General features: G+C 35.5%; 1 protein-coding gene across 2 annotated transcripts; it reads left to right on the forward strand.

Annotated features, from left to right (window-relative positions):
- The first annotated feature begins 9368 nt into the window (after positions 1-9368).
- On the forward strand, positions 9369-18319 carry LOC120005575 (pumilio homolog 1-like). Of its 2 annotated transcripts, XM_038855282.1 has the most exons (10): positions 9374-10394; positions 11728-11872; positions 11950-12988; positions 13070-13211; positions 13457-13564; positions 14332-14544; positions 14620-14730; positions 15863-16057; positions 17106-17280; positions 17832-18319. In XM_038855282.1, the coding sequence occupies exons 1-10, from the start codon at positions 9837-9839 to the stop codon at positions 17867-17869; spliced, it is 2724 nt and encodes a 907-aa protein (XP_038711210.1). In that variant the 5' UTR covers positions 9374-9836; the 3' UTR covers positions 17870-18319. The 2 variants fall into 2 exon arrangements, with proteins under 2 accessions (XP_038711212.1, XP_038711210.1); XM_038855284.1 differs by lacking the exons at positions 15863-16057; positions 17106-17280; positions 17832-18319 and adding an exon at positions 15189-15783 and having other exon boundaries at positions 9369-10394.
- Positions 18320-18784: the final 465 nt, after the last annotated feature.

The following is an 18784-nucleotide window of genomic DNA, read 5'->3' on the forward strand; positions in this document are numbered from 1 at the left end:
TCGACATTCTATCCAAATAAGGGTGAGTAGATGTAGTCTCCCTCCCATAACTCCCTATCCAAATAAGGGTGAGTAGATGTGTGTCTTGGTGTAATGACTTTTGAAAGCTGTAATTTGTCAATGACGAGAAGCAAGGGGGGGCCACAATGCAATATTCAATATGAAGAATAATATTTTGGCAAGTTATTGCAATCTTTACAAGGCTCCAAATACCTATATATCGCCATGGGGATGCTTGTAAGAAGAAATGAAAGTTAGGTTAGAAAAAAAAAGAGTACGTTTTGCATTCTTGGAGTACTAATATTAAAAAAAAGGTGGTTCATCTCTTGGGGAAATCACTGTATATAAAAATATTGTTAGGTAACAATCTGTCCTTTGCTAGGTTTCAGGTTGCTATCGATCAAATTTAGCTAAGAGTAGGTTTGAAAATAGGAAAACAAATAGCCATGTACAAGAATTCTCTTATGCAAACTTAAGGTATAAATACCTAAAATGTGAGTGGATCACTTTTTGAGGCCGTGAATAAGTGAAATGACAAGTAGAGCCCACTATTTTGTGTCCCACATGTTTTAAATCAATGGTTAAGACATAAATCCGTATTTTAGGTTTTAATTTTAAGTACGTATAAGAAATATTCCTCTAGATATTTAATGCAAATCCCAACTTAATTAGTTTATACATATATATATGTATGATTACTAAGACATATATATTATATCTCAATTTGCTTTTAATTTTAATTTTAGTTAATAGAGGGATAGTTAGAGAGAGACAAAGATGAATCCCCGTCTCATGAAGAATAAAATCAAGAAGAATCTCAGTTTACTGCAACGGTGGTATTTGACAGAAAGCTCGAGATTAATCCTTATAGTTGGGGGACTCAAGTTTAATACTGCAATAAAAAAATGTGATGCAGTGCAGATAAAAAAATGTGATGCAGTGCAGAAGTAGGGATTGATTGCACATCTAAATGATAGTTACCGGAGATGTTACCCTTTTTGAGGAATCAATTAATGTGAATGATACTTATTAGTTGTTTTAATTGTATAGTTTGCGGCTTCTGAATATGATAAGGACAGCAGGAAAGAGAAGAAAAATCTGGGCTGGAAGTCTACAAAGAAGAAGAATGGTGCATGAGGCCTAAAGCCCTTGTAAGTAGACTCAACCCATCCAAATCATATATCCAAGCTTTGGGCTTGGGCTTTCATTTTAACCAAACCTTTAATAACTATATTCAAACTTCAAAGCGTGGATGGTCCAATCTGGATTTCTCTTGCATGATAAATTTTGGAGCTGACGTAATCACAGAAGAATCAATGACTAGATGACATGTTTGTGAATTAGACGTTGAAGTTAGCAGAAGCAGATCACATGAGACTGGTAAATGGTATCATATTATATATATGTGTGTGTGTGTGTATCTATATATATACACACACACACACACACGTATGGAGCCGATCAACAACCTCAAATGAATGCAAAAGAAGTGCAGCTATTATCGAAGCAGATATATATAATCATAAAACAAGTGGCGACACATACAATGCATGGTTTCGTTATCTATTATTTTTTGGCATATAATATTTATTTGTTCTTTTTTAATGAAAGAAACAGCCACGCGGCCACGTACACACAAAAAAGGGCAGTGGGCAGATGCCTACACAAACAAAGACAAAATGCAAATGAAAGAGAAATAAGGTACATAACCAAAGACGAAGAAAAGGGCATACGCGCAGAAAAAGGTATTTGGAAGCAGTGGCGGATGTAGAAAATATATTGAGGGGGGCTTGGTAAGTGGGCGGAGCTAGAAATTTATAGGATGGGACTAAGGGCTTGTTTGAATTGCAGGAGAGATAGTCAAGTGAGGAGAGATAAGGAGGGAGGATTAATTCCACCTTTCTATGAAAACTCAAGCCCTTGTTGAAGCTCCTCTTGCTTACGGCACACTATTTCCTCAATTTTGCCCTCTAGAAAAATCATGTCTTAATCTTTCTCCAGCTGGCTTCTCCACATCTCCCCGGCCAGTTTTGGGTGGACACTTATTCCAGCCTTGGTTCTCGCTCTATTGTTCCTAGCATGATGTAGTTCAGAGGTTTCACCAAGAAAGTACTCGTTTCCCACAAACTATGCAAATTATCGATGCAAAAATCTGCATGACCCACACATCAACAGTTAGGGTTCAAGTTGTGATGTAAATGGCGAAACTCCAACCTTAAGAACGGAGAGAAGGCTGCTATTCGTGGTCCAGGAACACTCTAACGCTCAAGTCAATGTCTTTCTCAATAATCTATCAAGTATCCAATGTTACAATTCATGGTGCATACCTCGTCTCAGGTTGACAATTCCTTTTATAGACGCTATGAAACATGTTTGTTGGGATTATCTTATCCTAGTTGTTGAATCTATTAGGATCTCGCTTTGATCCTCACGTTGAGGTTGTGGAGATATGAGATGTTAGGATTTGAGTTAATTCTCCATCGTCTATGTTGATCTTGACTTGACTTGACTTGACTTCCTAAGTTACTCTAGAAAGCTCTTATCCATGAGTCTTCACTCCCTCCCCGTGCCACATGTCATGCTGATTAGGCATGACATTTTTTATTCATCCACATCAAGTAACAAACATGTCAAGCCACATCATTAATTATTAATGATTTATGTTCGATCAATACGTCATGTAAGCGAGTTGATTGTTCAAAAATTGAAAAATCTACTCGAGTTATTGGACTGAAACAAATTTGAACTTTCGATTATTAAGTTGAAACATTTGAACATTTGATAAATGAGTTGGAACGAGCCACTCTTTTGGTTTCCAAAATTACATTAACCCCATATTTTTCCTTAAATTCAACATGTACGTGTAGGTGTATGGTTCTTCTTTGTTGGGGTCGTCGAGGAGGTTTGTGGAGTTGAAAATCTCGTCTTAAAAGAATATTTGAAAACTAAAACAATTACAAAAGTCCAATTGAGATTCATGATAACCCAATTGGTAGATTCATGACGTACGACTGTATTGTCACATATGTATTAAAAAAATAAATGTAATTGAATAAATGAGATTTTTCTTTGATGTGTCCAATTATTTGATGAATCTCTTTTATAGTGTCCTTAAATTATTATAATTTTTGATTTATTATTTCAAAGATCTGCATATTTTGACATCTAAATTATCCTGATGTGATTTGAAGAAATATGGACAACAATAACACTATAACCCTAAAATTCTCAAAATCAAAATTTTATTTCAATAAATCTACTATAATTTTTTCCAACCCAAAATATTCATAAGTGAATAAAATTTATTACATTAAGGATAAATTATTTAAATATATTTTTTATTAACCATACTACCCTCCTCCTCCATTGTTTTAAAAAGGACTTTCTCCCGAATGCTTAATTGCATGGAAGAATGGAAAAGCATCATAAAGTAAATTAAAGCAGTAATTTTCTTTTCTTTTCTGTGATAGTTAGCAATTAAAAATATACATTTGATTTAATCTATTATAGATAGAACAAAATGTAATAATGCGACGCACATTATGACATTACACAGTTTTTAACACTCGTTTGGAGTATTTTTTTTGTGTGGAAATACGTATGCGTGATTTTATTACTGTTTTAAGATTAATAAAAAAAATTAATTACTTTGTTTCACATGTATCATCATCCAATTGATCTTTTTAATTTTTTTTTATGGGTCCCGGCTGTAGCCCCTTTCGAGATCCAAAATATCTTTATTTTTTAGGGATTAATAAGCAACAGATTCCTCAAATCAAATTTTCATTCCAGTAAATTCACTCTAATTTTTTTTAACTAATAAGGAACATAAGCGGATAAGATTTTGTATACATTGAGGACAAATTATTTAAAATATGTTTTTTATTGACCAAAATACATCGCAGATAAATTATATACACCGCAGATAAATTATATGTTCTGCAGATAAATAGTTTCATACACGGTAGATAAAATCTATACAATGTAGATACATTATATGCAGTGCATATAAATTCTTCTGCAGTGCAGATAAATTCATCTGCACTAAATTTGATATGCGAGATTGCTTTTATCTCAAAATATATCGATAAATGATCTTGTTTGAAATAAGTTTTCGTGTTGATTTAGAATATATAATTCTTTTCAAAATCCATCATGTATTTTGAGAGATCGAGCTCCACTTCATAAAACTTTTGTATTTGTTTTTTCGTGTCTGATCCAACAAAATATTCTTCAATACCCTTTTCTTGATTTAAGTGTCATTTTAAAATTTCATTTAAGAAAAGAAAAAAGTGATGATGATGTCATGCATGGAAAAATGTGGGAGAAGACGGAGTTAGGGGATCGAGGGCCGGTTCACTAATGAACATGTTATTAACTTGTTTACTTTGTGAACCGTCAAAATGATAAGCAAGACCTAATGGTTCTCCCTAAACCCATTTTTTTAATTATTAAAAATTAGGAAAAAGTACAGCAAAAAACCTTTCCGTATTCTTGCGTTTACAAAGGTTTGGCTCCTCTCTCTATTCTACCTAGATCTACTACCTCAGTTCGTCTCTATTCCATAATTCTTCTCTTTTTTTGGTTTGTTTTTTATGGGTTAGTCTCTTCTTTTTTCTTTTTCTTTTTTATGGATTTGTCTCTCTATTCCGCCTCAATTGCTAATTTTGTGCCAAATTTTTGGATTTTAAATACTCTGTCTTTCAAAAGGTTCTATATGGCTTTTCGATCTCTACAAGCGTTTCTAGATCTGAAATTGCGGGATTGAAAGTTGTTTTCTTAAGCAATATGATCAACAAAACAATATGACCCACATGAATGTTATCTCCGTTGATAATTTGAGGCAAGAAAATGTTGTCCCTAAAGATTTCTGTGAGGTTTAGTGCATGTGAATCACTGAAAGATATCTCCCGTTTGTAATTAGATCATTGGAAGAAAAAAAATTTAAATTGGATCACTCAATGTCCTAAATTTAAACAATTAGGTCACTCTAGTCCAAATCCGGTTAGTTGTTTGTCGAAAATTTCTGACCTGTCATTTAAGTGCCACAATGGAATATAAAATTAAAAATAAAAATAACACATGATATAAGAACAAACAAAATGAATTAAAAGATGAAAATGGAGAAAAGAAAAAAAAATCAAACTTGTTAGATCCGAATGTCTGGATCTGGTCATTTATGTTGCTTTGGTGTTCAGATCAACAACAACCAAAGACTAGAAGATCAAGGAGCTTTCGATTTATGACTTTCAGCTGAAGTTGCACCAGCAAAGATACCATTGCCGTCTTCGGTCTCCTTCTCTCCGTGTCTCCTGGTTATGGATTCCTTTGCAGCCAAAACTGGAACTACAAAGCAAAATTTCATGGAGCTTGGTTCCGAATGCTGAAAGGGGGTAACAGTAATCCATGGTGAAATACTGGTGACCCCAAGGAGCTTACAGATCTGATGTCCGCGATTGATTCCTTTACTTTTGAGCCTGGTAAAGGGGAAACATGTTCGTCAAATGATTGTGAAAAGGATGTTGGTGTTGATGCGGTGTCCCCTCTTCGATAGAGTAGATACATCAATAGAATGGATTTTCTTGGTTGTGGATTTCTCAATTTCCAGTGACCAATTTCTTCTTTTTCAATCTATGTATTCGAAATTCAAACCCATTTTCTTCTTTTTCAATCTATGTACTCGAAATTCAAACCCATTTTCTTCTTTTTCAATCTCTTTTTTGTTTTTTTTTTTTTGTTGATGTATGCCACATTTCATTTTTATTTTTATTTTTTAAAAAGCCACATCATTTTTTTATATTCCACATGGCAATTTTATTTTATATTTCGGCGAATTTATAATTGTCCGCAATTTTTGACATGAAATTGATCGGAATTTGATTAGAGTGACATAATTGTTGAAATTCATAACATTCAGTGACTCAATTTTAAATTTTTTTTCTTTTCCATGAGCTAATTGCAAACAATGACATCTTTCAGTGACCTATATACACTAAACCCAATCTCTTTGGCATTACCTTTTCCGTTGTATAAAGGAACGAAAGGGAGATGCAAAGGATGATTTTTTGTTGATTTTTTCTTAATTTTTAATTATTAAAAAATGGGTTTAGGGAGGACCATTAAATCTTACTTATCAAGATCTGATGGTTCACTAGTGAATCGGGCCTCTCCTTAACCCGAAGGAGACTACATGAATACTCTATAATTTTTTCTAAAAATTGAAAGGGGCATATAAGTAATTCAATGAGTTTTGTCATTAATAATTTGTTTGTTTGTTATTATTGGAATATGTCTTTCCAATTATGTATTTATTAGTAATTGCCCTTTTTTTTCCTCCTTATTCTAAAGTGTTGAGTTGAATATTTGCAAAAATTTTGTTTCGAATATTAAAAAATAAATGAAAATATCTTCTTGATCTATCTTCATAGAACCAAATCCGCGAACTGATACCCTAATCGCTTCCCCTCTCTCTAAAGTTTCTCTCAACCAAAGTTTCTCTCGATGTACGGATATGAGGAGGAGGAGAACGTCACCTCCTCCTCCATACAATTTTATAGTATGTCTTTTTTAGTTTTTTTTGCTAGTTTGTTGTTGGTACGGGTGCCAAAAAATGGGTTCCAAGTCGATTTTGGGTCGAACAGCAACATGTGTTTACGAAATATTTACATGTCCAAACTCTAACCCGGATTGGGTTTCAGACGTATTTAATTGACAAAACTGGATTGGTTTAAATTCGAACAAGTAAATTGGACTATAATCTAATTCGGGTTAGGGTCTGAAAAAGTAATTCAAACAAGACTTCTGTGTTTGGACCTTACCCGATTTTAAATCGGAAATTTTTTCGTGTTTAGACCCAGATTTCAGACATATAACTTATGTCCAAACTTGATTAAATCCGGATAAAAAAAAATAGATCATCCAGACCGGACAAATTTTTTTCATCCTTAGTTGTTGGTTTGTAGATCTAGTCTACAATCTCTGTTTTGTTCTATTGATTCAATAAGGAATACGTAATGTTTCACCTCATCATTTTACATGGAGATGAAATTTGGTTCTTCTCATCTACTTGTCATGGATTCTTCACAACATCGATTATGTTGGTGTGCTCCAGCAACACATATTTGGTGCATGGTGATGAGACTCTTAGAACTAGTGGAGATAGGTATTTCTTGATAAAGGAGAAGTTAAGAATCTTGATCCAATTCATGAGTGTTATTTTTGTTTAATCAATCCGAATTTATCTCGAGACAGGGTTATTCAGATACATCTCGGTATTGTCCGATAGTAGTCCGATATTTGTTCTTCGACTTTGTAATTACTCTAATATTGTTTATAAATGTTTAGGCTATTAATATGACATTAGATGTAACATTTGTGATCATGAAATGAAATATATGCATCATGTGTATACACTATAAGAATTTGATAACTGACAAGGCTGGAATCTTTATCTTTTTCAAAAAAAAAAAAAACAAAAAAAAACGTAGCTTTGGAGATAGGAGTTTCACTGTCAGAAAAATTCAAACTCTTGCCGGTCAGGTCCACCTGTTACGCAATAGAAGATAGCCACGTGTGACTAACTAATTCGAAAAGTTGTAGAAAAATGCCACGCGTGACTTTGACATTCTCGACGCGCCACGAGGAACAGCGAGACGCTGACTTAGATGGGTTTCGTGGCAGGAAAACAGGCATCTCTCCCATATCACTTCGTAATTATACGTAGTGATTATGATGATATACGTATACCTGCATACAATACGATACTGTAACTATGTAAGCCCTACAAGTTATATTATATGTCGTTTATTGAAAACAAAAGAGTCCAAATGAAGTATAGCGTGGTTTATAGATAAAATAAAAGTAAATATGATTTTGATGGTTGATATACATAGATAACATGGTGCTTCAAGTACATATTTATAGTCCGATATTATCCGGTGTTTATAAATTCTTAAACTACTTTAAATTTGTTATCTCTTGTATATTTTATCGGATTAACATTGTATTTTTTTGGTAATCAAATATAATGGTTAACTTTATACTCCAAATACTAGCCAATTTCACCATCCACACAAGTTTGGTATATATTTTATGTGAGTTGCGAAGTGTCAATATAATATAATGGGTTGTACTTTCATTTCCAATCACAAATATTCATCCTAATTAACCAATCATCTACAAGAGTCGATATATTTTCGTGTAATTTTTTTAAAAAAATTGATACGAGTAATATTAAGGATGATTCAAATCAAGTCAAACACAGCAATAAACCAGGAGTGTATACATCTAGCAATCAAGGTCCAAGAAATGGTTACATCCATAATCCCAGCAGCAACGAATCAGGGGAGAGTAAAGCTTTCAAAGTCTTATTCTTTATAAGTAACTTCTATTTTTCGATGAGAAAGTAAGTAACATGATAATTGGACTTGGTGCCCCAAAAAAATAGTTGTCATTTCGCATAGTTTAAAAATAATTATCTAGAGTGGGATATTTGCAAAAAAAAAATAAGTTGAATGAGATAATTTTTTTTTTTAAGTTCATCCTTTTTAGAGCTACGAGTTCAAAACTCATGAAATGAAATCTTAGCTCATATTTCGACCACATAGATTGAGAGAACTTTATGCATCACACACAGATATACATCAATGGAGAACAAGAGAAGGATACATATATTGAGATATAACTTTGTGCATCACATGTTGACACACACATAGAGAAGGTCTCATTGCCAACTGGTATCTTGTTGGAGTTGCGGTGATGGACTCGTCCTTTAGACAATAATATGACTCAAACTAAATATTTCACAACAAATGAGTACTCTTACAATCACACCTGACGAGGTTTGTTATGCTAATCTCCCATACTCATCACTTTTTAAAAAAATGATTACTTCTCGTCATCAATTAAGAACACCCAAAATCTAAAATTTGTTTTTTTTTTATTAAAATCAATCAAAACATTAATTTTTTTTTTTTGCTTCCGTAGAGATTGGAAGAAAGGCTTCCTTTCTAGGCCAAAAAAATACTCGTAGATTCTAAAATAGAAAACTTTCTAAATTGCCAATAAGACACCCACAAGAATGCAATTCAAAAGTCGTTTGGTTGAATACACAGATTCTGAAAATCAAATACCAAATCAACATAAAACGAGCCACTACACAATAAAATCTCATAGTATTATACTTTGCCAAAATTAAGACAATTATAACAAATTTAAAACGTGCTTTTATACAAAAATTATTGCAGTAAATAAATTAAACCCCTAATTTAAGTGCACTTTAACATATAATCTCAGAAAATTTAACCCTAAAGCCCACTTGTAGCCCACTTGTAAGAAACAACTCTTCCTTGCATTCAATCATGCCGTCAGCCCGTCATAACTGCATCCAACGGTCTAGATCCCTCCACCGCTCGTGCTTATCTCTGTCATTAGTCTCTTCTTCACTTGACACACTCCTTTCACAGACATGGCTTAAAGCTTCCACCATCATAGGGCATCGTCTAAACTCTTCAATTTCAGAATCTAATCTCCGTTTGGAAATGGAAGGATTTTGAACTCCTTAGTTTACAAGTGCACACTGAAACGTGAAATTGCAAGTTGTGTTCTTCTCCTTCTTGTTTTTTTTTTTTTTTTGAGTTTCGGTTTGATGGGTTTCTTCTCTATTTTTTGCGATATGGGTTATTGGTTTTGATCAAGACTGACTGTTTTTATCACAAAAAACACACACCCTTTTTTTTTTTTTCTTCTCGTTCTGTTACTGTTCTCACGCTCAAAGTTCCCATCTTTCGAGCACTTTTTTTCTTTGTCTCATCATCACTGAAAATTATACGCAAACAATGGCTGATATCTCCATCCGATCAATGCTCCAAAACGAAGATTTGAGCAAGTTGATTCGACAGCAAAGGCTGCAACAAGAATTCAGTGATCGAGAGAAAGAACTTAACATGTATCGTAGCGGCTCGGCCCCACCTACGGTGGAAGGGTCGCTTAGCTCCATCGGTGGCTTATTCAATCCCTCTTCGTTGGGTGGTATAGAGAGAATCAATGAGAAAGTTGGGTTTTTGAGCGACGAGGAGTTAATGGCTGATCCTGAATACTTAAATTACTACTATTCTAATGCACACTTGAATCCTAGGCTACCACCTCCTCTCCTTTCCAAGGAGGATTGGCGATCAGCGCAGAGATTGCACAGTGGAACTGGAAACTCTGTGGTGGGAGGAATTGGAGACATGGGGAAGGGGGCCAGAGTTGATGGTGGGAATAGGAATAGGTCTCTTTTCTCTGTGCAGCCAGGGTTCGGAGGGAAAAAGGAGGAGAATGTTAGAGGGCTGGAGTGGGGGAAGAATGGGTTTATTGGGCTGCAGAGGCAGAGGAGCATTCCGGAGATGATGCAGGTTAAATTTGTTTTCCTGGTTTGCTGCACTCTTGTTGCTGTCGTTTGATTTGATTTCTTGTTAATAGAACCATAGAAAATGCTTGCTTGTTTTGGTTGGCCTTAGGATTTATTGGGTTGCAATGGTGTAGTTGATGGATAAAAGCCAGCCAATCTCTTGTTGTTGCTATTTGGGTCGCTGAACTTTTTGAAATGAAGCCGTCTTTGGTTTTTAAGATCCTTTAGTTTAAATGTGGTTGATTAAGATATTGGATCAAACTCTTTGTCTGTACATTTGAGTTTTGTGATTGATTGATGCAATAAAAGCGAACATGTGGTAGAGTTGAGAGCAACCTAGAGGCCATAGGTTCAATTCTTGAAAATAGCCTCTCCATATATTATGTGGGGTAAAGTTTGCATGTCCCCGACCCCGTTCACTGTAGGAGTCTTGTGCACGTAAGTTGTTAACCTTTTTTTTTTTTACCTTTAAGTGTTATTGGTAGTGTTTCACATGCTATATTCTTTTTCATGGTAATTTGTTTAGTTTTCTATTATTGATGATCAGCTTATTGTTATTGAACGAGTGTACGACTAAAAATCCATATTTTGATACCATGATTTATGATTGTACTACCAATGAGGAAGCACTTTTTATTCACATTTATTTTGCTCTTTTTCGTGAGCTCATTAATTGCGTAATGTTGTCGAATAAGGTTTGTGTCCGATGTTCACGCATTAATGACATGTTAGATATAATGTTATATCTGTTCTTAATCTTGCAAAAAATGGTAAAAAGTTATTGCTATTAGGGCATTGATTGTTCACACTCTGAGAGTGGTGTTTTGGTTTGTTGATTGGCGGGGATGTGATACGTGACAGCTTAGTTGACTTTGCAAGCGAGGTATTTTTTTAATTTGATGTTTCGTTGCTTTTGATTGGATTTTTTGTACTCGGTTATGATCAATGGAACGGCACCAGTTGCTAGTTGAAGTCTTGAATTAGTATCATTCTTCCCTTGCGATTATGTCAATGAACATTTGCCATATGTTAAATGTGTTGATTCATTCAAGGATGCATGCTAGGTTGTTATTGGTCCAATCCAAACTCCCAAGGGGCGACAAGAAATGCAATTTGTCTCATATATTGTGGACTATCCATATCCACGTATAATTTTGTTAATGTTTGTAATGAGTTATGTCGTTAAACAATTTACTATTGGTGATTGGTCCTTAAGTCGTTTAAATTCTATGTGCTCCACTAATTTGCTAGAGTAAAGAGTCTCTCTCTCTCTCTCTCTGCACCATGTGTTTATAACTTTATATATCTTTTTTCTTTTTCTTTCGTTAATGCTGCAGGAAGATATGAGTCGTGAAACCTCTATTTCGAGGCACCCTTCACGTCCAACTAGCTGCAATGCATTTGACAATGGTATTCGAACTTCTGAAGACCAGTTTGCTTACACGCACCTTGATTGGGCTCCTATTAACAATTTGAATTCAGGTACAAATAAACATGGTTGAGTACTTGAGTTCAAGATTTTAATGTGACAGCTTCTAATGCTCATGCTTCTGCTCTAGGTTCTTCCTTGTTGAGGAGCGCAGCACCAGACTCTCATCTTGTAGCTAGGGCTCCTAGTCCTCTCATTCCACTGGTTGGTGGAAGGAGGCTTGCCTCTATTGACAAAAGAAACGTCAGTGGTTCAAACTCGTTCAATGGTGTCTCGGCAAGTTTGAGCGAATCCGCTGATCTGGTAGCTGCTTTGGCTGAGTTGAATTTATCAACAAATGGTGTGGTTGATGAAGAGAGCTTTTCACGGTCACAACCCCAACAGGAATCTGATGATCGCCACAGCTCATCGCTAAAAGCCATGAATTTTCATAACGTGAATTCCCGATTTCCAGACTATGGACTGAGTGGATATGGTATGAATCTTATGTCACCATCAATAACAGGGAACCAGCTTGGGAACAGTAATTTTCCACCTTTGTTTGAAAATGTTGTTGCTGCATCTGCTGTTGGAGGAACTAGCTTGGACTGTACAGCGTTGGGGGGAGGTCTTGCCTTCGGACCTAATTTAGTAGCTGGGGCAGCAGAATTGCAGAATCATGGAATTGGTAACCAAAATGCAGGGACTGTACTTCAGTCATCCCCTATTGACCCATTATATGTGCAGTATCTAAGGTCAAATGACTATGCTGCTGCACAGTTTGCTGCTCTTAATAGCCATGCAATTGGTCACGAGTATGGTGGTAATTATGCAGATCTGCTTGAATTGCAGAAAACAAACCTTGGAGCTTTGCTTTCACCTCCAAAGAACTATAATTACTATGGGAATCCAGCATTTGGTCTTGGCATGTCATATCCTGGAAGCCCTATGGGCCCCCTTCTTCAAAACTCCCCTATTGGATTGGGTAGTACCGTCAGGTATGGCGATCGCAACATGCAGTTTTCTTCTGGAATGAGGAATATATCTGGGGGTACGTTGGGGTCTTGGCACTCGGAAGCTAGTTCTAACTTGGGTGGAAATTTTGCATCTTCTTTATTGGATGAATTTAAAAGCAATAAAAGTAAATGTATTGAGCTGTCAGAAATTGCTGGTCATGTTGTTGAGTTCAGGTATATACTGCTGCTATACTTCAGACATTTAGTTCAGCCATTCGTAGCTTTAATAGTGCGTTAACTGCTGTTTATCTGCAGTGCTGATCAATATGGGAGTAGATTTATTCAACAGAAACTTGAGACAGCCACAACAGAAGAGAAGAACATGGTTTTCCATGAAATCATGCCCCAAGCCCTCTCACTAATGACTGATGTGTTTGGTAACTATGTTATCCAAAAGGTACTTCATTTTTTATGATTTGATTTGGCCATAATTAGCTTATAGAAATTGATCTCTCCCTCCCTTGCCTCTTCTCTCTCTCTCTCTCTACACATGATTGTGTGGATCACTGGGTTGTCTGGCAATCTCGAAGTTATTGTCTATGAAATTATTTGTTCTTATAGTGTACATTGATCTTTGAAGTCAGCATGTTCGGAAACTTTTGTGTTGAATTCTAACAGAGTTCTCTCTCTTATTTATTTCAGTTTTTTGAGCATGGAAGTACCTCTCAAATCAGTGAATTAGCTGACCAGCTCACTGGGCATGTGCTGACCCTGAGCCTTCAAATGTATGGTTGTCGAGTGATCCAGAAGGTTTGTTCATTTATCCAATTGGTGACATTCGTGTGTTATGTTATATTTTAGTATATAGGTTTCATATCCAAATGTCCTTAATGCTCTAGCACATGCGTTTTCCTATTCTGTTCTTGAACGTCTGTTAGTTTCTAGGGCATTTAAATGATATTGAAGGCTGGCTAAATAACTTTTTCTGGTGTTTTGGATTTTGCAAATGGGACCTTTGATTGTGGATTTTCTCTGTTCTGATTGTCCATAATACTCCATATGATGGATTTCCTCTTTGTATGCCCGACTGCTACCTCTTTCTGAAAACCAGGGAATAGTCTATTGGCATAGACTATTTTGGATTTGAAGTTGTCAAATGTACTTCTTACCTTATTAGCAATGGCTTTACATTATTCATTTTTTCTGTTATGGTTCTATCCTACGGGGGAACGTGTGGCCTAGTGGTAGAGTTGTAGAGGTGCAACCTAGAGTTCACAAGTTCAATTCTTGTAAATAGTCTCTCCACAGGTCGCAAGTTCAATTCCTATAAATACTCTCCATATATTATGTGGGGGGTAAGGTTTACGAACATAATGCATGTTCCCGACCCCGACCACTACCGTAGCCTTGTGCACCAGAATTGGAGCTTGAGCATGGGAGTTCTTTTTTTTTTTTTTTTTTTTTAAAATTCTGGCTCTATTCTGTTAGAATCCTGATCCTTGATGGGCATTCACTGATAACCGTAAAATGCCTTACATAAATGGTTGGTTGGACTGATTATTTTCCTTTTCATTCAGGCTATAGAAGTTGTTAGTCTGGATCAACAGACTAAAATGGTAGCTGAACTTGATGGACATATTATACGCTGTGTTCGTGATCAGAATGGTAACCATGTCATCCAGAAGTGTATTGAATGTGTACCAGAAGAAGCTATCCAATTTATTGTTTCAAAATTTTATGATCAAGTTGTTATGCTATCTACTCATCCATATGGTTGTCGTGTGATACAGGTTAAGCTCTGTTCCCATTGTCGCATGTATTTGCTAAACAACTATAATTACAAATTATTCACTTTATTTTTACAGAGAGTCCTTGAGCACTGCCATGATGCGACAACCCAGAAAATAATGATGGATGAGATCTTGCTATATGTCTGTATGTTGGCTCAAGACCAGTTCGGGAATTATGTTGTACAGGTCTGTCTTATAGTTTGGTATTTTTCCACACAATCAGTGTGGACGTGATATTAAAATGCTAGACTGAAAGATACAATTAGGTTATGTAGTCCTACATGCCTTGTAGTTTGAAGCTCTGTTTGATAAGTTCTTTTGATTATAGTTTTGTGGAGACAAACCATCTTACAACCTTTCAGTCTTCATGATTGATCTTATTTGTTAGTGGCTGTTGTCCTGACTGTTGTTTTGCATGTTTGAATAGGTTGGGATAAGAAAACCTGCTCTTTACCTTCTATATACAATTAATATGCAATACCTATTCATAATCTTTCTGTTGACTTGAGCTAACTCATAACAGCATTGATGTATTCATGAAAATATTTTCAGTTCTACTAATTAGTGTCAGAATATGTTGTGATACTAAATAGGAAAACAACCATTCGACTAGAAAAATAACAGTAGTAGGTTTTTTTTTATAGATTTTTGTGCGTGAACTCAAGGGAGGAAGTATGAAGAGTCGCGAGCTTGTAATTTGGTTTTGGTCCTAAACCTTTTGCTCTGCAAAGGAGAATGGAATATAGTTCGATGCTCTCCCCTCTTTTCTGTGCAACTTTTTTTCTTAATTGGAGTGATAAATGTATACCTCTGAGTCCCACCTGGGTTTTATTCCTCCTAAACATCGAGTAGAGGGGTGGTAGTACCCAACTCAATTTTGCCTGTGTTGGTCAGAGAAGAGTACAATAGTGATTTGCATAACATCTTATTCATTTGTTTACATGATTCCATTTCACATGGTAACCGAACTAAATATTTTCTTATTCTCCTTCCTTTTAGATATCAGCTCACTTTTTGTATTCATCTGTTTACATGATTCCATTTCACATGCTAACCGAACAAAATATTTTCTTATTCTCCTTCCTTTTAGATATCAACTCACTTTTTGTCTGCAAAAGATCTCTCATATCAGAGATGACAATTTTTTTTCAAAATAAATAATTGAGTATAAATGACACGGTCTGCCTTTCCTGTCAGTTTTTTAATGTTGTTGCATGGTGGGACATAAATCAAACATTTCTGAAAGGTAAGTACATAGATGAACCTCCTTCCTTAATTACTTTAGCAAGAAACTGAATAATCTTTTTTTGCATTACAGCATGTACTTGAGCATGGGAAACCGCATGAACGCTCGGTTATAATTAATAAATTAACAGGCCAGATTGTTCAAATGAGCCAGCAGAAGTTTGCCTCCAACGTTATAGAAAAATGCTTAACCTTTGGAACTCCTTCAGAACGCCAGATCCTGGTGAATGAAATGCTAGGTTCCACTGACGAAAATGAACCTCTTCAGGTTTGTCAAGTCTCCCTTTTGTTTTTCTCTGCCATATTTGATTGATTTGTGATTTGACCACTTAAAGTTGACACCTCACTACCTCAGTTTGTGGTCTCACAAGACAGAAGTTAATCTACTATAACAACCACTTGGGGTTTTCTTGGACATAACATTTTTTTTTTGATTATTTAAATTCATTTGTAAACATGTGACAGTTTTGGCAAGAATTTCCTGTTTAAGGTGCTCTTTGTCTATGCACTCAAATTGACACTGATTAAGGAACATCATATGAAGCTAAAGTGAACGAAAATCACAACCTTTTGTCTATAATTGGGATTAATTAACGTGTCCCATTTTTTTATTATTTATATTCATTCATATTTCTTGCAACTTTTTATTAATGAAATTGCTATGATGGCTAGCTAACATGTTTGATAAGGTGAAGTAGTGACTTCCGTTAATGAGGAAAGCTTGTCGGGTAGAGTCTACTAGTCTTCAATTACCAGTTCAAGCTTTTTGTTGGGCAATCTGACCTATTAGTTAATTTGGATTTGGACCAAATTGAGTTTGGTTGGACCCGTGAAAATTATTAGATCTTGGCTATCCATGCATGTACTGGTCCTCTAGGCTCTTTTGGGTGACATGCTGAGGTGGACTCTAAAGTCTGTAATCATCATGTGTGGAGTCTGTGACTAGAGCACTGCATGATTGGCTATCGATGTAGGTACTTGTCCTATGGCTGATTCAGTTAGGGATGCTATATGGGGTTAAAGATGCTTGGATTAATCCCCACCTATTGTTGTTTGAAAAAAAAAAAGCCTTATCAGCTTCAGCTGTAAGGTTTTTTTAATCCTCAGGTACAGCTTTGCCACAGCAGGTACCCCTAATCCAATTTCATGAAGTCTGGAGTTGTGTACACCACCCTTGTCCTTTATTTCTACCTATTTGATAACTTCTTTAGTTGGTCTTTCTCCTGCTAAATAATTATCAGCTTTTTTTTCCTGGTTATTTAAAGCTCATCCTCGGTTCCTATTTTTAATATTTTACTCTCTTTTGCTTTATGTAGGTGATGATGAAAGATCAGTTTGCAAACTATGTTGTACAGAAAATGCTGGAAACTTGTGATGACCAGCAACTTGAATTAATCCTCAATCGAATAAAGGTGCACTTAAATGCTCTGAAAAAGTATACTTATGGGAAACATATAGTTGCCCGTGTAGAGAAACTTGTTGCAGCCGGAGGTAATCATTCTCTCTCTTTACTTCATGCCTTGCATTTTTTTTTTAGCCTGGGATTATGTTTCCACCCCATTCCTTGAGTGCTAAGTCTATGGCAATTGAGCTAGAATAGTAGGCTCTATATGATCACATTTTATGCTGCCTCGCTGGCTGTTTATTGTGTTTGGTGAATCTGGTAGAGATAGTAGATTAGTTACTGCCTCATTTTTGTGTTCTGGTCTTAACACTTCTGAAAACAGAACACAGGCTGCATGCATGAAATTTGTCTCATTTCCTGTACACTCGTCTGAGATATGTGTGCTGGAAAATTTTCAGTTAAAGCAAATGGAAACTAGCATGAGTACTCTGCTATTAGGTTGCAAAATGCCCATGTTAACTGCTTTGAGGATCTTTTGGGTTTTCATAATACTAAAAAGCCTTCCTCCCTAACTATGTCTTTTGAAGAATTTGGGCCACCACTCTCCTCTCATAACCATAACTGAAGTTTCCATGAACTAGATATATCGATACTGACGCTGTATGTTTTCTAACATAAAGCTTTGATCTTCTTACAGAAAGAAGGATTGGCCTTCTAACTCTACATCCAGCTTAGATGCCAGTAGACATTCTTGTACAGCTAACCAAGGACGACAAAAGCACCTCGATCTCTGTTTCTTTTCATGTCTAGTTCCGGCTCTGTCTATCTATCTGAACAAGAGCTGATGGGAAAATAAGAGTATAAAAACTTTTTTCTTCTTGTACTTGAAAAGTGTACATTGTTAGTTTGAGGATATATCAGGTTAGCTGCGAGCGTGCTGATGCCCTTGCGAAGGAGAAAAGGTTAGTATACAAGATATTAAAAAAGAAAAGGTTGTGGAGGTAGTACATCTACATCTCTAATAATATAGCGACTGTACAAATGTTAAATGAGGTGGAAAGAGGCTTCATGTTTTGGAGTATAATTAATTTTTCATTATGTTATGGATTGATTAATCGCGGCCGCCTTCTAATCGCGATAACTTTGTCTTGATTAATATTTTTGACATGCAGCATTGGACGATTCTATGTTGTTGAAAATGCAATGCAGTTAATTTTCTTTAATCGACCAAGACTCAGCAAAACAAAATGTTTTGGTTAGGTGCAGTCGGAGTCTGCAATTATGCTGTTAGTTTTTAAATAGTCTGTAAATATAGGACGATATTTTTTTTTTTGAAACGGAGAGGGGGATTTGAATCCTAGTTATCAGAGTGATATACATTATCCTTTTCACTGCAATTAGTAGTTCAGGTGTAAATTAGTAGAGTTTTGATAAAATTATCATCATTTGTTTTCTTTTTTTATTAATCATTAGAGTTCGAAATGAATTCTCTATGGGGACGTCAGAGCATGTCCAATAGACACTTGATAACATATTTTCAAGTGTTGAAAAGTGAACTTTATGAAAAATTTAGAGTGATGGAGTTCTACAATGGAAGAAAATGAACACTTGAAAACATACTTTCTTGATAATGACACTTGAAATATAGGT

The sequence above is a fragment of the Tripterygium wilfordii genome, chromosome 9 (genome assembly GCF_013401445.1).
Source record: "Tripterygium wilfordii isolate XIE 37 chromosome 9, ASM1340144v1, whole genome shotgun sequence".
NCBI classification, from domain to species: domain Eukaryota; kingdom Viridiplantae; phylum Streptophyta; class Magnoliopsida; order Celastrales; family Celastraceae; genus Tripterygium; species Tripterygium wilfordii.